The sequence below is a fragment of the Neovison vison genome, chromosome 3 (genome assembly GCF_020171115.1).
Source record: "Neovison vison isolate M4711 chromosome 3, ASM_NN_V1, whole genome shotgun sequence".
NCBI classification, from domain to species: Eukaryota; Metazoa; Chordata; class Mammalia; order Carnivora; family Mustelidae; genus Neogale; species Neogale vison.
The window spans coordinates 147985326-148009181 of record NC_058093.1 but is presented as its reverse complement, the minus strand read 5'-3'; the positions used below and the strand labels follow the sequence as shown (position 1 = coordinate 148009181).

Genomic DNA, 23856 nt, shown 5'->3' with positions numbered 1-23856 from the left:
TGTTATTAACTACGATCACCATGCTGTATGTTATATCCCCGGGATTTACTTTATTTTATAACCTTTGACTCCCTCTGCCCATTTCACCCACCCCCCAAGTTTTCTTCTGTTGACACTTGCAACATGCATCTCACTGACCAGCTTTCCACCTCTGCTGGGACTGCAGGGCGTACTTGTCACAGTCTTCTCTGCTTATGTTATGTTTTGCAGCAAGATTCTCCGCGGTGATCCCCATGGGGAGCCGGATATGCTCATCTGTTAATCCTGACCACAAAGCATCTTCCAGCTATTGAAAGACATGAATAGTAAGGTGATTTGTTAAGGTGTACCTTTTGAAAGTAATATGCTGTAATATCTTTATATTTAATTAATTGTCCCAATAAATGAAAGTAAAATTACGTTTTCTGATTATTATTATTATTATTCATCTTTGGTTCTGGGACATTTTAAAAAACACGCAATGCCATTATCAAATGCACGCATCCTCACTGTTCAGGGAGGGGACACAAGAGATCATCGTACAATCAAAAACGAAACGACCGGGGCACCTGGGTGGCTCAGTTGCTATGCGTCTGCCTTTGGCTCAGGTCACGATCCTGGAGTCCAGGGATCGAGCCCCACGTCAGGCTCCCTGTTCAGCAGGGAGTCTGCCTCTCCCTCTCTCACCCCTCCCCGTATACTCTCTCACAAATAAATAAATAAATAAATAAAATCTTAAAAAAGAGAAAAGGGGCACCTGGATGGCTCAGTGGGTTAAAGCCCCTGCTTTCGGCTCAGGTCATGATCCCAGGGTCCTGGGATCGAGCCCCGAATCAGGCAGGGAGCCTGCTTCCTCCTCTCTCTCTCCTTCTGACTGCCTCTCTGCTTACTTGTGATCTCTGTCTGTCAAATAAATAAATAAAATCTTAAAAAAAAAAAGAAAGAAACCCTCCAGGCTACATTTTTAAGAAACCTAAACCTAACACGGGGTCCTCATCCGATGTTTCCCTGTAGCCACCTATGACCCATGATTCTGCGCTCCGCAGGAACAGACAGGACCAGCTGGTTCTGTCAGCTACTGGGAGGTGGAAAACCCCACACAGGTTCCTTGAGGAACAGAAAAGTTACTTATTATCCAGTGGGTCAGTCTCTGAGAAGGGGGCCCCCTTGTGTCTTCTCCACTGCCCCTCATCATCTTTGAGCTACTGACCTGTCTTTCCAAAGGTTTTCTTAATGCTTGGTGTCTAAAATACTATTTCATATTTTCTAGGTCTTATTCTTTCCAACTTTCAAAAAGGCCAGGGGATGAACTAGGTGAAGTGTGAACCAATCATTGCTGTTGGAAAATGCTAACAGAGAATGTCATTAGCCCTTTCCCAGGGGAGGGACAGCACACTACTGCCCTCTGTCAGTACTGTCATTCCCATGCCAGAGCTCTCAAAGATGGGAAGGTCAGTTTTTGTCTGACTGACTCAGGACAACATCATCTCTATTCAAAGAGAATTTAAAAAAAAAAAAAATTTAAAGAGCAAAAAAAAAAAAAATCAATAAAACAGAGTAGGTTTTCTGTGAAGAAGATACCTATTCAATGGAGACTGCTCCAGGAAGAAAACTTCCATAAATCATGGTCAAGATTTAATTACTGGGTTTACCATTTATTCAGTAGAGAAATTAATTATTTCAACCTCTGCCTACTTTTTGATCTGCCTCCTCCTTTCTTCTGCCTCCCCAGTGTATTAATTCCATGATCAGAGGCGTGGTGAGATAAAGTCTATGTGGATTTTTAAAATGCGGGTTAGGATGTTAAAACTAAAACCAGACTGGGGTTTTGAAATAGTTTACAAATTTCAAGTCATTTTTGTATTTTGTCAATCCCCTATTAACGAAACTAGTTTCAAAATCTGTTTTCCCTCTCCCCAAATGGTGTTATTAAAATTATTAGCATGGGGCACCTGGGTGGCTCAGTCATTAAGCAGCTGCCTTTGGCTCAGGTCATACTCCCAGGGTCCTGGGATCAGGTCCTGCATCAGACTCCATGCTCAGCGGGGAGCCTGCGTCTCCCACTCCCACTCCCTGCTTGTGTTCCCTCCCTATCTCTCTGTCAAATAAATAAATAAAATTTTAAAAATATATATTAGCATAAATGCACGACAAATCATTTTTAAACATTTGAATGGTTCTAACCTTGAGATCTGATCCAAACTTGGTTCCAAAGCGTACGTTTCTGACACAGTAGGGGGACTGGCTCATGCTTTCAGTTCCTCCACATAAGACAACTTCGGCCTCTTTAACACAAATTTCCTATTGGAAAACGAATGCGCAGCAATAACAAAAAAACTTTTATTGTGACAGAGGTTTGTATTAAGCAGTAAACTAACAGTAAATGTAATGGTTTACAGTCTCAAAAGGAAATACTTGTCAAGTCATGGTAAAGCACATGCCACAGTACCCATCCCTAAGACACAAGGGGAGAAAAACCTAACAGACGTCAATTGTGTGTGCGCAAGTGACAAATTCTACCTATGTTTTGGCAAGGAATGGTAATTCTTAGCCTCGAAATAAATACTGAAAATCAGCAGAGATATTAATGCCTGGTATAATATATAGATTATCAGCGGAGGATAAAGAACAAATCCTTTAAAAAGGCGGAAGAATTTATCCCATTAATGCAGGAGTCTGCTGCAAGTAACAGACCACACACAAGAACTGAGTTAACTGAGGAGGATCAGAAAAGGAAACCCATTTCTTCCTTCTAACACCTCCCACTATTTGCATTTCTCAGACAAGAAGCAAGAACAAGCCTCCAAAGCCAGTATTCACAGTGACTGCTAAGAGAATCAGGACCACTGTTTCAGATACATTGTTACAGAAATAAATTAACATGAAAATTATTCATCACAATATGTCCACGTCCTTCATTCTGTAAGAAAATGAAGATCTGGACAAATAAAATTGGATTTCACTGTATCCCTTTCCCTGTGCTCACGAATCAAATGTATTTGTCCAAGTACCCATCCCTTAAAAAGGAATGCATTTCTTACCATCCCCTAAACCCTCCAACTTTCTTCCTAGCCTTATAGTCTTTATTCCGTGTTTCACAGGCCTGCGTTCAAGTTCTGTCTCTGTAACTTAGTCACCTTACTGATCAGTTTCCTTGTCTGTTAAATGCGAATAGTGATAGCTCCCGTCTTACCGGATGGTTGTGAAGCCTAAGTAAGATACTGAATGTAAATCTAGCATAGGTCAGGCACACAGGAAGCACTAGATAAAAGTGAGAGTCATGATTAACTTTAAAAAAAAAAAAAAAAAAAAACTGTGATAAAATATACCTAACTTCAAATTTACCCTTGTAACCAATTTTAAGTGTATAGTTCAATACGTGCATTCACAGTGTTTTCTGACCAAGCACCACCACTCATCTCCAGACGTCTTTTCGGCTCTGCAGGCTGAATTCAGTACCCGTTCAACATGAACTCCTCCTTTTCTCCTCCCCCAGCCCCAGCAACCACCATCCTCCTTTCTGTCTCTATGAATCTGACTACTCATATGAGGGAGATCATACAGTATTTGTCCTTTTGTGGCTCATTTATTCCACTTAGTATGTCTTCAAAGATCCGTGAACAGCTTTTAAGGAACTGTGGATTCTTGTATTCCTGTGTACTTTTCCAAGAAATATCAAATACTGACCTTGCCTACCGAAGCACTATAAAACAAAAGCCTAGGTGTTCTGCTGAAGTGGGGCATTTTCTCCAACAGCTTTTAGCATATTTTCAGAGAAGTAATAAAACGTTCCCATACCTGACATCCACTCACAATGGACTGGAAACCAGAGCCACAGAGTCTGTTGACAGTGAGAGCTGGGACCTCTTTTGGGACTCCCACCCGCAAACCAACATGCCGGGCCAAATATGCAGCATCTGAAGAACTCTGGAACAGAGGGAGAAGGCAAAGAATGTCCTCGATAAATCTTGGCAACAAGAAGGACAAAATACACAGAAATGGTGGCAATCTATCAAAAATAATAAACTACAAGGCTCTAAGCTAGGACACAATGTATACAGGTATAGCATGTATTTTATGTAATACAAGTGTTTATTATTTGAATAAAAACCACAATGTGGTCTGCTGGTTTTTAAACACACAAAGTCCGAGAAATCCTTATATTACTACAGTTAAAATAATTCTTGTATTAATAGAAGATAGAAATTTGTAACAATTAGAAATGTTTAAAAATAGGGGCGCCTGGGTGGCTCAGTGGGTTAAGCCGCTGCCTTCGGCTCAGGTCATGATCTCAGGGTCCTGGGATGGAGTCCCGCATCGGGCTCTCTGCTCAGCAGGGAGCCTGCTTCCCCTCTCTCTCTCTGCCTGCCTCTCCATCTACTTGTGATTTCTCTCTGTCAAATAAATAAATAAAATCTTAAAAAAAAAAATGTTTAAAAATAAAATGGGCTATCTTAAAATAGTATGTTCCTTCAAAGAGAAAGTATCTGGGCTGCCTGGGTGGCTCAGTGGGTTAAGCCTCTGCCTTCAGCTCAGATCACGATCTCAGGGTCCTGGGATCAAGCCCCGTGTCAGGCTCTCTGCTCAGCATGGAGCCTGCTTCCTCGTCTCTCTCTGCCTGCCTCTCTGCCTACTTGTGATCTCTGTCTGTCAAATAAATAAATACAAAAGCTGTAATTTTCAACCTTTGTTGCATACTGGAAAACCAGGACAGCTTGACATACGAATGCTTAGCATAATCAAACCAATGAAACCGGGAAAGCACAGGCAAGGCAAGGTTATCAGTAGACACTTTTAAAAGCACCCAGGGAGGGGCGCCTGGGTGGCTCAGTGGCTTAAGCTTCTACCTTCGGCTCCCATCAGGGTCTCAGGATCCTGGGATCCAGCCCCGCCTTGGGCTCTCTGCTGGGGGCGGGGGGGGGGGCTGCTTCCCCCTCCCTCTCTGCCTACTTGTGATCTCTCTGTCAAATAAATAAATAAAATCTTTAAAAAAAAAAATAAAAGCACCCAGGGGATAATGTGAAACTGAGGCTGAGACCTGTTGACCTAGGGAGGGGAGAGTTAAACAAGAACCTCAGGTTCCAAAGCAAAAGCGCTGGCCTGGCTCTGGGGTCCCAGAAGAGCAGTGATGGCAGGTGGTCTGCTACAGACTTACCAGCTGGTTACAATTTGCACTTCAGTGTTTTTATAGGTTTCCTACCCTATAACCCCAACCCGTGTATTTGCTCTGTGGTTTCGGTCTCCTGTTTATTTATTTGTTCTTTTTTAAGATTTTATTTATTTTGAGAGAGAGCGTGCACAGAGGGAGATGAAGACTCACCGCTCGAGGACAGCCTGATACAGGGCTCCATCCAGGATCCTGGGATCATGACCTGAGCTAAAGGCAGACGCTTGACCCACTGGGCCATCCGGGTGCCCTTGGTCTCCTGTTTAATGGCACACAAGTAATACTACCAGGTAACCAGAACCAGGTGTCAGTGTGTTGAGACTTTGTACTGTGTTTAGCATGATAGGAAAACTGTGAAAAAACACATACAAAAGATATAGTGGCATAAAATGCAGAGCTGGAAGCGGACTCCCAAGGAGTCAGACTTGGCGTGGGAGTGGGAACGTGTAACGAGCTTCTCACGCCTGCACGGATGCAGTCAGTGCGCTCAGCCTTTGGGAAAAACCTGGTGGAGTGGGTTCAGCCTAGTGTGACAAATAAATCGTAAAGGACAAAGGAGTAAATTGATACCATACACAGCAGTGCTAGCTCTGTCTGTATAAACAGAGAAATGGGCTGAGCCACAGAGGTTTAAACCATCTGCTTGTCCCACACAGTAACACAAACCAGGGCTTGGATGCACCATTGTATCTCATGTCTTATGGACTTCCAGGCTTTCCATCCTAGGCACTTTTGGACAAATCTTTGTCCTCGTTCAAGGCTTTGTTTTGGGTTTTGTGGGTATTTGCCACATTGCATCCCTCAGTTTTACAGGTAGACAGATGTGATTCAAAACTTGTGTTCTAAGGTGTTCCTTGTTGAGGGGTAATTGCTTACTTGTTGAGGAATAAGTCATGCTTCCCCACTAAAGGGGGTGTGGGGGTGGTAACGCACAAGACAAGCCATGCCATAAGCCACTAGAAGAGGGCGCCTGGGTGGCTCAGTGGGTTAAGCCGCTGCCTTCGGCTCAGGTCATGATCTCAGGGTCCTAGGATCGAGTCCCGCGTCGGGCTCTCTGCTCAGCAGGGAGCCTGCTTCCCTCTCTCTCTCTGCCTGCCTCTCCATCTACTTGTGATTTCTCTCTGTCAAATAAATAAATAAAATCTTTAAAAAAAAAAAAAAGCTACTAGAAGAACTTCTTTTTTTTTTTTTTTTAAAGATTTTATTTATTTATTTGACAGAGCGAGATCACAAGCAGGCAGAGAGAGAGGAGGAAGCAGGCTCCCTGCTGAGCAGACAGCCCAATGTGGGCCTCGATCCCAGGACCCTGAGATCATGACCTGAGCTGAAGGCAGCGGCTTAACCCACTGAGCCACCCAGGTGCCCTAGAAGAACTTCTTGATGGGAAATTTTAGCTTTGCGTTTTGTTGCTTTACTTCCTAAAATAACTTGGACATGTTCCTCACTGGTCCATCTGATGTGGGAAACAAAGGCAGAAGAAAAAAATATTAAATTTCCTTACTACTCACAGCTCACTGACAAGTCCTTGAAACAGATTGACAGTCCTCTAGGAACTCAGCTGCCTCGATCTTAATAGTTTCCCAATGGCAAAAGGCAATCTTAGCCCCATGCCCAGGATCCTGTTAAGCCTATTTCAACATATAAAAATTCCTTTTGCCAGGGTTTTCTGTTTTGGAGTCACTTCCCTTATAATACTCTAATGTCCAGACTGGCAAAACAGGTTGTTTTATAAAATCAAGCAGTAGTCTGAGGTAATACAAAGATTATTATTAGGTCAGGAGTCAGATCTGGATTGGAATCTAGACTCTGTCATTCACTAGCAGTGTGAACTTTGGTTTACCTAACTCTCAGTTCCTCCCATGGGAAATTATCTGCAAATGGATTCCTAAGTGCCTTCTTTGTAAATAAGAGTAGAGTAGTTACGCTTGAGTTGTTAAATTCTAGCCCAACTGACTGAATAAAGATAGTTTACGGAGATCGCGATAATGGCATACATACTTACTTGTATGGATATTTTGAATGTGGTCCTACCTGATGCTTAGAAACCAGATTATCTTTTACTTTGGCCACTATATTCCAGAAAGTAACTGATAAACTGATAATTTTTCCTTTTTTTTTTTTTTTTTAACATATTCTCTAAGTGCTCCCATGAAATGACTCTACATCCCTTTTAACGCCAAGATTTGTGGGAAGAGCTTAGTACAGGTGGAAGAATATTGAACCAGAAGTCAGGAGCATTCCAGCCCAGGACTATTACAGATCACCACTCCGCAACTCTGCAACTTCCCTGGAGGTTTCCTCATGTGTTAAGAGAGGCCTGGAGTTCTACAAAATCTCTAGGGTTTCTTCTGGCTTTTTAATATTCCATAAATCTTACTTGGAACTTAACCCTTTTTAAAAGTTCCTATTCCTGTTTTATTTGTCAACTGAGGTATAACTGACATAAAACATCTTAGTTTCAAGTGTACTATGTAATGACTCAGTATTTGTATAGGCTGCAAATGATCACAGTTAAGTCTAGTTAACATCTGTCATCACATATATGACGAGAGAGCAGAAGGCTAGCTGAAGACAAGACATAAGCTGGCACAGGGCAACCTCCCCATAACCCCCACCCTGGGATGGGACATGTGGGACAGTCTTCCAGGAATCTCCCAATTAGGTTAACATTAATGCCTTGCCAGAGGGAAAAACCACCTTAACTTGACAATGGCAAGGCCTCGGGTATCCTGTGTCTTATAGGTGGGTCTTCTTTAACATGAAAACCCTTTTGAAACTTTCCTTTTCCTTACTTTCCCCCACTTCCCCTATATAATAACCATTCCTCAAGACTGCCCACGGGTCCTGTCCCAGGGCTTTAATAAAACCACCATTTTGCACTGAAGACGTCAAGATTTCTTTCTTGGTTGCAGACTCTGGACCTCATCCTACCAAAGCTCACCTATATTCCAACACCACATTATATAGTTAAACAAAAAAATTTTTTTGAGGACTGATGTGAGGCTGGGAGCGAATGGTCAGAATTCTTGAGACACTTCTGGTGCAAAAAGGTACTTTTATTTAGGCACAGGGACAGGACCCATAGGCAGGAAGAGCTGCACTGGGGTTGTGAGTGACTGATTACACACCTTGTAGTTAGTGGGGGGTTAGGGATAGCGTTAAGTCCCTATGGAATTTGGAAGCAGAGCTTATCCAGGACCTTGAGGGGCTGGCTGCTGCTTAGATAAGGTTCTTTACTTCTGTCTAGTAAACCAGGAGTCTTGAGACCCTTCAGGTGTATGTAAGCGGCGACATGTCTGAAAGATGACTGCTCTCTAATCGGCGGAAAGATCAGTGGCAAGTAACAGGAGCAAGAACAAAGCTGCAGTGGTAAAGTACTAACCAGTCCTTGACGGGGCGGGAGGGGTGTACCTCAGGAATTCTGTCTGGAGACTACAGCGGCAGCAAAACACAGCCTTTGTTCCTGTTTCTCCCATCAAGGACTTTTAATACTTATTAGCATCTTTCAAATGCCCGGTACAGTATTATTAACTATAGTCATCACGCTGTTTCGTTACAGCCCCAAGACTGACCGACTGACTTAGAACTGGAAGTTTATACCTTTTTGACCTCCGTAACTCACGTAATTCTTTTCATGTATGAGAACTGCTAAGGACAGAATACTTTAATACCTTTAAAACCTCTCAAAACATCAGTTAGTCGATTCCCATTATTTGTAGATTCTATACTTGTGAATTCACCTACGTGTTAAAAATTTCTTTGTAGGGGCGCCTGGGTGGCTCAGTGGGTTAAAGCCTCTGCCTTCAGCTCAGGTCATGATCCCGGGGTCCTGGGATCGAGCCCCGAATTGGGCTCTCTGCTCAGTGGGGAGCCTGCTTCCATTCCTCTCTCTCTGCCTACTTGAGATCTCTGTCAAATGAATAAATAAAATCTTTAAAAAAAATTTATTTGTAACCCCAAAAGTAATACCTCCAGCACTTCTGTGGTTATTTCCAGATTATGAGCAGGTTGGAGGAACATTGAGAAAATTTAGTCGCCTAAAATAATATACACCTTCCTAGCTGAAGATGAACAAAGGGACACTCAGCCTTCTTGTTTTAGCTCTCATGCTATAAACAAGTGTCCTATCAGGGCGCCTGAGTGGTTCAGTCCGTTGAGCATCTGCCTTCCGTTCAGACCATGATCCCAGGGTCCTGGGACTGAGCCTCCTGTGTAGGCTCCCTGCTCAGCAGGGAGTCTGCGTCTCTGTCAGCCCCTTCCCCTTCCCTCCTGCTCTTACACTCTCTCTCTGAAGTAAATAAAATCTTAAAAACAAAAAAAAATCTCCTTTTTGTGGTCTATTTATTGCAATGTTTTTTGCATTTTTGTGCTTTTTGTTGGAGATTTTGCTGTTCAAAATCGCCGCAGGCATAGTGCCACTGAAATGCAGTGATCCACAGAGCACTGCGGAAGCACACACTGGGGACCTCATCTGGACCAAAGGAAACCGGGTGGTCCAAGAGCTAACTGCTGCCATCAGGGACATCTTACACAAACACTCCAACAAGTACGAAAGTACCAGTGCCACTCTAGTGTGAGAACTAGAGTGAGAACTAGTGCTGGATGAAGCAGACCCACGAGCAGCTATGATTTGGGTCGGGGCAGAGATGAGTTACTGAAGAGCTTCCCGGAGGGTTTTCCTGATGAGCCCAGGTGCAGGTCGCTCTGCTTCCTGCCACAGCGAAGCTGCTTCTCAAGCAAACACCAGAAACACAACAGCTGCTACAACAAGTCTTGAGTTTGACAACACAGGATTCTGATAAACCTGACCTTCGAGAGCAGGGCTATATTTACGGGCCTCTTCTCTCAACAGACCCTGTCACAGGCAAATTAGTCGTCTCGTGTGAGAAGCCACTGACCCTGAGACTGATCTTATTGTGCTAGCTCTGCTGGATGAGCTCATCTGCCACACCAATCTTTGGCCTTGGTGTACCATAAGCCTCCCAATGCTTTTGTAGAAGGAGTCATGGGATCCGTCGCAACATGTGCCAATATATCATGGGAGCACTGATGTAGATGACAGCCTTTGGCACGACCACTGCCACGATCTTGGAACAGCCTCAGGTTATCCTCTCTCAAGGTGACCTTCTAGACCTTCTAAACCTTGACCTCAGTCTCCCAGTCAATGTGCTTCAGGTGTCCTCCATAAAGATGGGAGCAGCAGATCTCCCTGGAGGAGGACTAGATGGGCCGGTGAGATGGTCTTTCATCCCATCCTCAGGGCCTGTAACCTTCTTTCCTCTACCTGCTCCCACTGGGGTCAGCAGTGGTCTGAATGACGTGTCAGCCCTCTCCATGGGACAGGCATGGGACCTGCTGGATGGGTGGTGCCTAAGGCTGTCTGGCTGCCTGCAGTAAAAAATAATGGTCTGGAGATTTCCAGGACATTTACTCACCGCCAAGGGCACACCTATGTGAAAATGAACTTCACCAACAATGCTGTGCAGCACATGACAGACTTTGTAATCCAGTTAAACAAGAGGAGCTTTGGGGTCATTCCCAGCACTCCTCTGGCTGACCACACACCACAGATGCCAAAGCAGCGTGCGGATGTCTCCCTGCCTCTGAACACCTTAGGTTCCTTCAGTTTCAGATTAAGGAAATGTCCATTAAATACTGACAGTTTCCAGCAAACTGCAAAACAGCAATGTTTACTGCCTCGCCAAGAGGAATGTGGAAGGGGAGGACATGCTGTATCAATCCTTGAAGCTCAATAATGGCATCTGGAGTTTGGCTGAGCTACGTATCCAGACAGGAAACCCACACAGCACGCTGTCGCTGAAGTGCAGAGCTCCCGAGGTCTCCCTGTGAGGTCTATGGCAGCATTTCTGAAAAGCTAATAGACGGGTCCGGTGCCCTTTGGCCATCCTGTGACTGGTGCAAGCCAGGAACTCTTAACTGGAAGAAGTCGTTTTGCCATGTAGACTCTGAACCCAAACATGCTGATGCCACACCGCAAGGTAGTGACTAGTCTAAGCTGTGCTGCCATCACGGCACAACCTGCTGCATAGTTTGAGCTTCTCATGAACATCTGTAAGCACTGCTTCAGTCACTTCCCACCTCTTGTCACATGCCGCTGCTACCTGTCCTTACTTGTGAGCTTCTCCACAGTGTGTCAACGGCTGGAATTTTTGAGCGGTTTGATATTTTGTAACTGAGAGCTCATTTGGAAAGCAGAAAAGGACAAAAACTATTAAAGGAAAAGTGTCACTGAAGAAAAAAAATGAATGAAGCCCTTCAGACTCCACTGCAAACAAAACTGGTTGTTGCTAGAAGTGAAATCTCTATGAGTCATGGCTCCGGAGCGGAGGTTGCGGGTGGAAATAATTGCACACCCGTTCTGGAGCCTCATCCCTGCCCCAAGAGCTGAGCACGTGATGGAGGTGGTGGCAGCAGCCTCCAGTCTTCTCGGCCTGCCTCTCCTAGTATGGAACAACCACTTTCTGAGCCAGCAGAACAGTGACAAGGTACTTGGGGTGGCAATGCACTCTGCATGGAGCTTCTGTTAAGCCAAGGGCCAGGAGGAAGAAGGGAGCCCCATCTCTTTGGCAATACTTCAAAGAAATATACAGCTTTCATTATCTATGAAATGATGTGATCTATTTTGTTGACCTCAACATAGCAATATAGAAGGTAAAGGAGTTTCTTATTTCCATAACAAATATTGACCAAGGTCCTGCTGGTTAAGAAATTATAGGGGATGTCTTACACTGACCAGGTTTTCTACCCTTCTTAGTTGGTAAACAGAGAGAGCCAACTAACTTTAGATAAGTCAAGGAAATGAATCTGATAGAGAAGCAACGAAATGTAACTCCAATGGGATAGATATAGAGCTTCTGGATTATATGGTGGCTTTGATATATGCCATCACTTCTAGAGTCAAGGATTACTTAAATCATAAATACATTTAACTATTAACTAGTTCACTATTAAGACATATTAAGTTATCTTCTTAATAACACGAAGCAACAAGAATGAATACCGACCTCCCTTCTGCCCTACTGACCTGGATGACATTGCCTACAATGACACTGTCAATGGTCTCAGGTGAGACCTTGCCTGCAGACAAAGCAGCCTTGGCAGCAAACTCAGTCAAGTCGGTAGCTGTGAAGTCCTTCAGAAGACCTCCGTACGCTCCAAAAGGGGTTCGCTTAGCGGCAACAATGAACACACCTGTAAGCAGAGACAGATTCCTCAGTGTCCCGAACATGCTTTAAATAATCTCACTATGAAACCTAGTACTAGGTACTGTTTTCAATTAGAACTTAGACAATTTTTGTCCCAGAACAGTACATGGAACAAGTCCCACTCACGGAAGCAATCTTTTAAGGAAGGGGTATCAGCTGGAGCAGTACCTACATGCTGGCCCCCAGAACTGCACGCTGCAACATAAATCCATCCTGATAGACAACATTCTTGTCCTCCGGTGAGCTACAAAGCTAGAAACATTTGTTTAAAACTAAAATACTGGGGTGTCTGGGTAGCTCAGTAGGTTAAGCGTCTGTCTCTGCCTTTGACTCAGGTCATGATCCCGGGGATTCCTGGGATCCAGCCCTGCACTGGGCTCCGTGCTCAGCGGGGAGCTTGCTTCTCCCTCTCCAGTTCTTGCTCCCCCTTTCCCCAGCTTATAAACTCTCTCCCTCTCTCTGTCAAATAAATAAAATATTTTTTAAAAATAAAAATAAAAATAAATAGATAAAACAAACGCTGGGACAGTTGGGTGGCCCAATTGGTTATGTATCTGCCTTTGGCTCAGGTCATGAACCCAGGGTCTGGGGATGACATTAAGCTCCCTGCTCAGTAGGGAGCTGCTTCTCCCTCTGCCTGCCGCTCCCTCTGCTTGTGCTCTCTAGCTCCAACAAATAAAATCTTAAAAAAAAAAAACAAAACACAGGGGCACCTGGGTGGCTCAATGGGTTAAGCTTACTCTGCCTTCGGCTCAGGTCATGGTCTCAGGGTCCTGAGATCCAGCCCTGCATTGGGCTCTCTGCTCAGCAGGGAGTCTGCTCTCCCACCCCCCACGCTTGCCTCTCTGCCTACTTGTGATCTCTCTCTCTGTGTCAAGTAAGTAAAATAAAAAATCTTTAAAAAATAAAAAATAAAACAAAAACAAAAACAATGCTTCTTCAATGTGCTGAAGTACATTTCCTAGTCACAGACTCAAAGAATCTCCAAATTAAAAGTTCTCTTGAGGTTTGAGGCCAACCACTCACCCTACAGAAAATTCCTGACACAAGAGACAAAAATTCCTCTGCTAGAAAATTTACAGTAAGGCACACTCCACTGTGTGAAGCAGCATGCCTATGAATGGACAACCTGAAGTATGATTTTTCCTCCTACATAGCTGAGCCAGCTTAGCCCGTCTTCCATCTACCAGCTTACCCAAATGTATCCCAAGTCTGTTTCTACAGGAAAAAAAAAAAAAGGAAAGAAAAATTGTTTCTAGAATTGATAATGTTTTGAATGTGAACTACATATGCCTTTAACTTTGGAGCCACAGGATGACTAAAATACAAATTTCAAATAATATGAACCATTCATTACCTTTTACAAAGTGGACTATCTTTTACACAGATAGCCCCTCCAGATCTAAAGTCAGCTAACCTGTAACATCTCCCACCTCTTAAGTAAATAAAACGCATTCTTACAAAACTTCTTTGACATCATTTCTGGTTGCTTTCTTCTGAAGACATTCTAGTTTGCCAATATCCTGTTAAAACATGTCTCTTAGAATACAACTAGATTTCCTGATCCAACCATAAAGAATATAGAGGAAATTATCTATACACACAGTAATGTAAATTAAGAGTAAAAGATTATGGTATCACTATTAGTCCAACAGATGTCCCGATGCAAATAAATAAATCGCTCCTAACTGAGGCACTCTACCGCCACCTCCCCCGAAAAAGGCTACAGAAGTCTCCAGCGCTGGGAATAATACTCTCTAGAGCTGTACAAGACAAAACTTGCACATCGGGAAGCAGCACCCAATAGAGCCCGTTTCATCCCACTAACATTTATTAGGCACCAACTAAGCACTAGACATTTTATCACTTTTCATTATCTAATCTTCCTAACAATCCCGCAGGTCAAAAGTACGGTGCATACAGGAGGCACTCAGTATGGGGCGGACCTCATGCTTGGTGCTTTGCATACGTAGGCTTCTCCCAAAACAATCTGAGCTCACATTTCCATGTCCTGCCAAGAAATGATGGGACTTTTAACAATGGGTTTGTGTCAAGATATTAACCTGTAATTGAGACCATACAAATATTATACCACGTTTGGTATTTAAGTACAATTCTCCTGATTACGTTAGTGGAGGCTATCTCTTTTGTGGAACAAACTCAACCTATCCTAAAAAAACCCAAAAAACAGAAACAAAAAAACCCTCCCAGAACCAAAAGAAAACAAAAAACTTCAGCTTCTCCTTTCATTCCTACTTTGAGAAACTCACAGTCTAAAAGAATTTTAGGAGGGGCACCTGGATGGCTCAGTCAGTTAGGTTAGGCATCAGGTGGTTAAGCATCTGACTCTTGATTTTGGCTCAGGTCAGAATTTCAGGATCCTGACATGAAGCCCTGCTATGGGGCCACTTCAGAGTCTGCTTGAGATCCTCTCTCTCTCTCTCTCTCTCCCCCTCTGTTCCTCCCCCTTCTCATGCACTCTAATTTTTAAAAATCTTAAACCCCCAAACATTAAAAGATAAAAGAATGCTACTCCTAACATATGCAATTGTAATTTAGAAGAGAACCAATTAATCTTTACAGATACAATATTCAGATATTTACAAGCCCATAAATATTACTTCAGTGCATTACATATCTTTTGTTCTGATAGATGGGTTTCTCTCTGGCACTATACCTTCCTCAATTTCTGCCAATGTCCTCTAAACTTCCTTGCCTGGGGCGCCTGGGTGGCTGAGTTGTTAAGTGCCTGCCTTTGGCTTAGGTCACGATCCCGGAGTCCTGGGATAGAGCCCCGTATTGGGCTCCCTGCTCAGTGTGGAGCCTGCTTCTCCCTCTCCAGCTCCCCCATGCTTGTATTATCGCTCTCTCTATCATAAATAAATAAAATCTAAAAAAATAAAAAATAAATAAACCTCCTAGCTTTAATATTTTACCTATTTTTATACTGGTATTTTATTTCGGTTTTCTTTCCCCTTCCCATGTCTTCTTCCTTATTTAATTACAGCCTGATTGTGGTCATGGCTCCTATCTGATCACCTCTCCTGCAAATAACAATGATGGTATAGAAAAATGACTACTTGACGGCCTTGGAAAATGAACAAAACTAGACAGGTATGGAGGAGATGTGGAAGAAGGGAACAATACAGGGTGAATGTTCAATTTATTTATAGCCTCTGACTTCAAGGCAAAAAGTCCACATTACGTGAATGGCTAGAACTCAGAAACTCAGTCTTACTGGCTTGAAGACTCAGAGAACTGATTTCATGGCAACCCCAGCCACTGGTAAATAAGAATGAAAGTGGGAAAGGAAAGGACCACAGGCAAGAGCCCAAATCATACACACGAACTCTGCCCAAGTATCTGGCTGGCCCTGTAACCATGATCTACAAACACCTTAGCTAAGGCTAAAAGAACTGAACTTAGATTTGAGCTGTTGTCCGCTCCCAGGGAAACAGTTTACCGATTCCAAGTTCAGCTGAATTAACTGCCTGCAAATTAAACAGCCAACCAACCAATCAATAAATTAACATGCTTTGGAAGAACATAACAGAATCGGGCTCTACAATGTTTCATATGCAATGTTCATGCTACAATCCAAAATTACTGCACATATGAAGAGCCAAGAAAATATGATTTTTAAAATTTTACTTATTTTATTTTTCTTAACATGATTCATTCTTAAAAGACAGTCAACAGAGACTAACCCCAAGATGACCCAAATGTTAGAATTAGCAGACAAGGATTTTCTAACTATGCTTAAGGATATAAAGGAAAGTAAGCTTGTAACAAAGGATAGGCCATCTCAGTAAAGAAACAGAAACTGTTAAAAAAAAAAAATCAAAATGGAAATTCCTTTTTTTTTTTTTCCAAAATGGAAATTCTAAAACTGAAAGGTATCTGAAATAAAAAATCCACTGAATGGGCCTCACAGAAGAATGGCAATGAGAGATTCAGTGACTTTGAACATACAGACACAGAAATTTTACAGTCTGAAGAGAGAACAAAAAAACATGGGCAGAATCTCAAAGTCTGACAAAGGAACAAAGGTAACTCAATGGAGAGAGGGCAGTCTTTTCAGCAAATGGTGCTGGAGCAACTGGACATCCACATGCAAAAATAAAGTAATAAATTAATTAAAAAATAAAATCTAGACGCAGACCTTAAACCTTTCACAATTAATTCAAAATGGCTCGCAGACTTAAATGTAAAATGCAAAACTATAAAACTTCTACAGGATAATATAGGATAAAATCTAGGTGACCATGGGCTTGGTGATAACTTTTTAGACTGAACACCAGAAGTTTGATCCATGAATGAAAAATGTGGAAAGGTGAATGTCATTAAAATTTAAAAATTCTGCTCTGCAAAAGACCATAGAAGGAAATGAAAGGAACAAGCTACAAACTGAGATTATTTAAAACACACTTATTTGATTAATGACTGGTATTCAATATACACAAATGATGTGGTTTTGGAATATAGGAAAGTTTTAGTGGGGTGAGGTCCAGAGCCAAGAAGTCTTTGGTGCAAAATAATGGTTTATTAAAGCACAGGGGACAGGGCTCTGTGCAGAACAGCTGCTGTGCCGGTGTCTTAAGGAGAGGCTGATTGGGGCACCTGGGTGGCTCAATGGGTTAAGCCTCTGCCTTTGGCTCGGGTCAGGATCTCAGGGTCCTTGGATCTCTACTGGGCAAAGAGCCTGCTTCGTCCTCTCTCTCTGCCTGCCCCTCTGCCTGTTTGTGATCTCTCTCTGTCTGTCAAATAAATAAATAAAATCTTAAAAAAAAAAAAATGCCTGATTATCCCCTTGGGAGTTGTAAGGAAGGAATTGGGAGGTTTCCAAAGAAATTTCCTATGCTAAAGAGGACTAACCTACAAGGTACCTACAAGATACCACAAGTTCAGGTTGTTTTCCCCTCTAGCAAGATATTAAGGAGATGACAGTTGGGAGATTCCTGGAAGAACATCACATAGGTCCCAGGAGTGGGGGCTGGGCGGAGGTTGTATGCTTCTTCTTCAGCTAGCCTTCTGCTCCCTCACCACATATACATCTTAAAATTCAACAGAAGAAAACCTACAACCCAGTGAAAAAGTGGGTAAGAGAAAAATCTTAACACACCCCACAAAAGATGATATAAAGATGGCAAATAGCAGTAAGAAAATATACACACCACATCCTACGTCATTGGGGACACACAAATTAAAATAACGAGAGAGCACCACACAACTATTAGAATAGTTAAAATCCAAAACACCAACACCACCAAATGCTGGCGAGGATGCAGGGCACAAGAAACTTGTTGCCGCTGGGAATGCAAAAGACAAGCACTTTGGAAGACAGTTTGGCTGTTCCTTAAAAAACTAAAACAAAACCTACCCTATCCACATGATCTAGGAATCACTGTTCCTATGCATTTATACAAATGAGCCTTAGACTCACGTCCACACAACCTGCACACGAATGTTTACAGCAGCTTTATTCTGAACTGCCAAAACTTGTAAGAATCCAAGATGTCGTTCAATAGGTGAATGGATGTGGCACAGCCATACAACACGTATTCAGCAATAAAAATAAATGACCTGTCAAGTCAAAAAAACACACGGAGGAAGCTTAAATGCATACTGGTAAGTGAAAGAAGCCCATCTAAAAGGGCTACAGACTATTTGATTCCAAGTATATGCCACCTGGAAAGGGCAAAACTATGGAGGCAGTATAAAGATCACTGGTTTGCCAAGGGACTTGCAAGGTGTGCTGATGTGACAGCACAGGAAAAAAAAAATCTCACTAGAATGCAAAACAGGAACACTGCCTTCCTGTCTGTCTCAGAGAAAATATTAACTTATTTAATTAGAGCAATGACACACAACAACCAGAACAAATTAAGGGAAACTGCTGCTACAGCATCCATTTCAGTTTCTAGATTAATTTGGCAAGCATACCTAGCTGCCTTGAAAGGATATACAAACAATCCCAAAAGCCAAACAGCAGTAAGAGAACGATTCCTTGGGTGCAACGGAATGCATGCTGAAAAAGAAAAGAAAAGAAAACAAAAGCCCCTGGGGTACTACTGTTCTTGTTCCTGAAAATTAAAGTTCTATTGACTGTGACCATTTGTTATGAGACGAGAGTTTGTAATTCTTTTTTTAAAAAGGTAGTAACCCTAAAATTTATGTACTTAGTGATTGCACTTTCCTAGAGTTAACTTAAAGTAATGGAAGGGAAAGGGAATAAGCTGGTCTTCCAACAGAATGCCACGAAGTATGTGGCGGAGCAGGTCACTGAGGCAGAAATTCCCCGGAGACCCCAAGAGACCGTCAGTGCGTCCCCACAAGATTCTGCATCCCAGACCTGTTTAGAGGCCGGGGCTCCTCTGCGAAGCACCCCCCGCCTCCCAGGCCGCCCGGTGCTTCCGGCGCCGCCCCAGTTTTCTCTAACTGCTGCAAACACCGGGCGCGGGCGGGGTGGTCTGCGCGAAGAAGGGAAATGACCTTCAAGGTCAGAAGCAAACCTTGGTTTCGACCCTCAGCTGGAACCTGCATCGGAGTCGCTGTCGCTAGTGCCTTACAAGTATGTTCCTCCTTGACCCGGGAGAATCCTTCGGGTTGGGCTTTCATCAATCCCCTCCCCCCCCCAAGAGAGGAACCACCGACGCTCACCTCTGAGCAGGGACATGGCTGCGAGCGGGGACGAACGCAGGGCTTCCCCTCCAGCGACGAGGAGGAGCCCCGGCCCACCTCCCGGCCTTAAAGCCAGGGGCGGCGACCCGCGAGGCCCCGCCCCCGCCCTTTCACCCACTTCCCGCCTCTCTGGCCGGTTGGTGCTCGTCGCCCCTGGGCGAGACGCCACCCGCTGAATGGGAACCCCAACCCTGCCCGCAGCCGGGCCTTGCAGAAGAGAGCGTTCCTTGCCAGCGCATTTCCTCCTCACTCTTGTCTTTAAACACTTTACCTCCCTTTTCCCTAGCGAGACAATGACTTGACTCTGCCCTTGTCCCTCCTGTCCCCGGCCTCTATAACCCGCTCCGTAATCCTGTACTGAACGTCCCCTTTCACCCCGCACCGGATCGCCTTAGTCACTGGACCAGGCGTCCCGACACCAAGACGCCCCCCATGTGGAAGGGACTCGAGGGGAGAGGGCGCGGGGCCGGAAGTCGGGTGGGCCAGGCGCGAGGTCGCCGCGAGGGGATTGGCTGAGCCTCTGTCGCAGGCTGCGCGGTGCGGCTGCGCGGAGGGGCCGAGGGCGGCGGGGCCGAGAGGGGCCTGGAGGCCGGGGGCCGGGTGGAGGTGGGGACGGGGCGGACGGGCGAGCGGGGCGGGGGCGATTGCAGCGGGAGGGAGTGCAGCGAGTGTCGGAGGGCAGGGAGTCCCCAGTGTATCCCGCACTTGAGCTCGCGGTATTTTCCTTATATGATCGGGCCCCATTGCTGGCGGCGCCGCTGGCCTGGAGCCCGAGAGGATTATGAAAACGCGTCAGGCGAAGGGTGGCTGGGGACCGGGGCGGGGAGATGAGGGGCAGCGGGCTAGGCTGGAGGTGAGGGAGAGTTAGGGAGGCCTCCGCCGCTGTGACTGTGAGCCCTGGTCGATGATGACGTGACCACTGCGCAATCTGAGTTCTAGGAACCAGGTGATGGAGTGTGTGCTGAGAACGGGCTGAGACCGGGCGAGCAGCGCGGCCGCGGCCGAGGCGCGGGGCCCGGGGCCGGGGCCGGGGCCGGGGCCGGGGGCGGTGTGTGTGCCTGCGAAGCTGCGGCGGATTACGTCGAGGTTTTCTGTGAACCCTCAGAACGTGCCTGCCCTAGACTCCCGCTTTCAGGCTCCTGTAGCCTTCTTGCAAGGTGTTAAGTCCGTCCTTTTCTTTATGAAAACATTTGAACATACAGAGAAGTGGAAACATTTCTGCAGAGAACACCCATACATCCACCACCTGTATCCTGCAGTTGTTAACGTTTTGTTGTATTTGTTGTATCACATCTAACATCAAACTACCTTATTTTCCTAATGCAGAAATTAATACAGTAGTCTCTGCCCCCCCACCCCTGAATGGGAGGGAGACATGGTCCCAGACCCAGACCCCTAGGGGATGCCTGAAACCAGATAGTGCCAAGCCCCGTCTTTTTTCCTGTATGTACATATCAATGATAAAGTTTATGATTTAGGCACAGTAAGAGAATAATAGCAATAATAAGAAAATAATATACCCTAATAAAAGTTATGTGGGGGGGCGCCTGGGCGGCTCAGTCAGTTAAGCCCCTGACTCTTGACTTTGGCGCAGGTCATGATCTGGGAGTGGTAAGATGGGGCCCTGGTTCAGGGCTCTTTCTCTCTCCCCCTCTCTGCACCTGTCCCCGCTTTCTCTTTCTTTCAAAAAAAAAAAAAGTTATGTGAATGTGGTCTTTATCTTTCTTTCTTTTTTTTTTTTTTTTTAGGATTTTATTTATTTGAGAGAAAGAGCGAGGGCACAAGCAGAGGGAGGGGCAAAGGGAGAAAGAGAAGCGGACTCCTCGTTGAGCAGGGAGCCCTAGGTGGGACTCCATCCTAGGACCCCTGGGGTCATGACCTGAGTGGAAGGCAGATGTTTAACCAACTGAGGCAGAAGCCCCAATATTTCTTGTACTGAACATTTTTATGAGGATATGAGGTGATAAAAAGCCTACCTGACGTCGTGAAGTGAGGTGACTGCCTTGGTATTGTGACATAGCCTTAAGGCTACTATTGTCCTGACACCTCAGAAGAATCCTTGGCTTCCCAGACCCTGCTTAGCTGCAGGTGACCTGGGTCACTGAAATGGAGGAAAGTGAAGTGGCAGATGAAAGGGTTAAGTTATACACTTCACTCTGGGAACACTTGGCTTGGGTCCTATTAGATATCAATATTTATTTCTGGTTTTTCTTAAGGCAGAATTTACATGTGGTCATAGGGTGAAAATCTTAAATTGGTTGAATTTCACAAGTGTATACACTCTTGTAACCCATTCTATCATCGGCTATAAAACTATAATTAAAACATGTCCATCATCACAAAAAATCACTTTATTCCCCTTCCTACCTTCTGCCTCCTCGTTGTCACCCATTTTCTTGTGATCTACTGCAATTTGACCCTTAGATTTATTCCTTTTCTCCTTTCTGTCACTTTAAATGGAATGAATGCAGGAAATGGATAGCTGATTTAATATATAGGTAAGCTCTGAGGGTTATTAACTTTTAAAAATATATAAACTACTTTCCCACAACGAGTATGTATAGTCAATAGAATTCTGACCGAGATCAAAGCTTCTCACCAGATGGTTTTTTTTTACCTGCATCTTCTGGATGATGAACAGAGAGTAATAATAAAAGCTACCATTTTTTGGATACTGTGTGCCCAGCATGTGCCAGGCCCTTACATATGGTGTTTATAAATTTTATACCCAGGTGTTATAAAAATCCTATAAAATCCACACATATTGGACAAATCCTGACTGAGGGACAGTTTACAACCCCATGAGGTAGGTTGGTTTTTTTTTCTCTTCTCATTTTATAAATGATGAAGCTTAGCCTCAGAGAAACCAAAGACCTTGCCAAGGCCTCCAATCTAGAAATTGCTGAATTAGAATTTTGAACGTGTGGTTCTCAAATGCCCAAGGCCTGTTGTCTTCAGGACTCAGAGGATATGGAAATATAGGAGTGCAGATAGAGAAGCTGACAGGTATCATTAGCTAAGGTCTCTGTTACACAAAAGAAAGTAGGTGAATGTTAAGTGAATCTTCCTTGGAGGAAGAAGTGAAAGTACTTGGGAAGAAAGCCTGTTAAGAATGACTTACTATATTTTCCAGTGTATGGTGGCTTAGGTTCTGAAGATTTATTTTCTTTTTTCTGCAGGGGAGGGTCTGTGGGGGGGGTGGGGGGGATAAAATGGTTTCAGGTAGGTGGAGAGGTGAGGCAATGTGTCAGCAGTAAATGTTCACACTTACCCAGCCAGAGTTCCTGCGGGAAACAATATGAGTAACTTTTTTTTAATCCTATCAAGGACGGTACAGAGCACGTACTATTCTAGGTGTAGGAATTAAGTTATTACATTATATTTAACGGAAACCTTGGACTTGATTTGGGTTTGACAGTAACTCAGTTCTAATATTTTTTTTTTGCCATCATAGTTGCTGTGTTAAATAAAGGCTTATTTTTCCTTTAGGGCTAATTATCACTTGGGCTGCTTTTGGCTGCAAATAACAGAAGACTTAAAATGGCTTAAACAATAAGGTTTTTTATTGTTCCACATAACAAGAAGCCTCCAAGTATTACCATGTCATCAAGTATCCAGGCTTTTGGTTGCTACAGCTGTAGGCATCATGTCTGCACGAAACCATGTTCAAATGGGGGAAGGTAGGTACTTACTGATGTGGTTTGGAGTGGTGGGGTGGTGGGGTGGTGGGGTGGTGGGGTTCAGAGCCCATGGCCAAGAAAGAATTCTTGAGATGTCTTTGGAGTGAAAAGGTGGTTTTATCAAAGCACGAGGACGGGACCCATGGGCAGAAAGAGCCGCACTGGGGTGTGAGTATATGAAGTTTTCTATCCTGTGGACGGGAGGGTGATGTTAGGGAGACTGAGTCTATAGGTTCCTAGAGATTGCTTTCTTCTTATAAATCACTGAGACAGTTGCAAACTGTTGGAGACTCTTATCCTGCTGACTGTGATCTCTATCACTTAACCATTTGTTTTCCCCTTTCCTTTATTGGAGGGCAGCCAGGAGTGCCTGGGGAATGTCACATATAGGGGTGTGGAGGGGTCGGGTTCTGTCTGGAAGTAGGGACAATCCTTTGGATGATATAATCCTATCTAGGAGGAGGCAGATCCAAGCTAGACTAGCTTGCTGCTGGTGAGGCTGCATTCACTCCTATTGGCTGGGAGAGGCTGGGTTGGAATCAAGTGGTTTGCCCGTGGTCTTGTCTCTATACTTAGACAAAACCATCAAGTGGTCTTCAGTCAAATGTTGTCTCATTTCATCATAGGCACAGAGCAGCCTTGCCTGATGTTGGTGTCTTGTGAGATTGGGCACCAGGGGAGGAAACCCTGGCCTGGCTGGGAGGGCCAGTTTAGCTTCTCATACCACAAGTGCCAGACCAGGTCCCTGATGTTGGGCTTCTTTGCTCTCTCAACTCTTAAGTAGTTAAGTGTGTCTTGTATGAAATTTGACTCTTCGTGGACAGTTTTCCTGTGGACGCCTTGATGGTAAGCCTAGACCTCTCTGGGTGTGAGGGGAAGAGTTTCCTGAAGAGTGACCTTATTCTTCCATCAGCCACCCAGAAGAGAGGTGAGTCCATCCTTAGGTAGGAGTTTTATTATTTTTTGGGGGGTTTTATTATTTTATTTTTTTAAGGTTTTTGGAGAGAGAGAGCACCCATGTGTGCATGAGCAAGGGGGAGGGGCAGAGGGAACAGCTGACTCCCTGCTGAGCAGGGGTCCCAATGAGGGGCTCCAGCCCAGGACCCTGAGATCATCACCCAAG

At 44.4% G+C, this 23856-nt stretch overlaps 1 protein-coding gene, 1 long non-coding RNA gene and 2 other non-coding genes across 5 annotated transcripts in view; 3 read left to right on the top strand and 1 right to left on the bottom strand.

The window, feature by feature from the left end:
- The window catches only part of ACAA2 (acetyl-CoA acyltransferase 2), a 30330-nt gene extending 11196 nt beyond the window's left edge, over nucleotides 1-19134 (bottom strand). The window contains exons 1-5 of the mRNA XM_044243016.1: nucleotides 19033-19134; nucleotides 12192-12358; nucleotides 3778-3906; nucleotides 2164-2280; nucleotides 139-286 (exon numbers count right to left, since the gene is read on the bottom strand). Of these exons, the coding sequence (XP_044098951.1) occupies nucleotides 139-286; nucleotides 2164-2280; nucleotides 3778-3906; nucleotides 12192-12358; nucleotides 19033-19048 (577 nt within the window). The 5' untranslated portion in view covers nucleotides 19049-19134. The remainder of the gene's footprint in view (nucleotides 1-138; nucleotides 287-2163; nucleotides 2281-3777; nucleotides 3907-12191; nucleotides 12359-19032) is intronic.
- On the top strand, nucleotides 18821-23735 carry LOC122902890. 2 transcript variants are annotated; one of them, XR_006383888.1, is made up of 4 exons: nucleotides 18821-18943; nucleotides 21786-21859; nucleotides 22543-22733; nucleotides 23558-23735. It is a non-coding gene; the product is annotated as an uncharacterized LOC122902890 (long non-coding RNA). The 2 variants fall into 2 exon arrangements; XR_006383887.1 differs by lacking the exon at nucleotides 18821-18943 and adding an exon at nucleotides 19647-19769.
- Nucleotides 19732-19874, top strand: LOC122903895. Its single transcript, XR_006384096.1, has one exon.
- Nucleotides 19952-20034, top strand: LOC122903888. Its single transcript, XR_006384090.1, has one exon.
- Nucleotides 23736-23856: the final 121 nt, after the last annotated feature.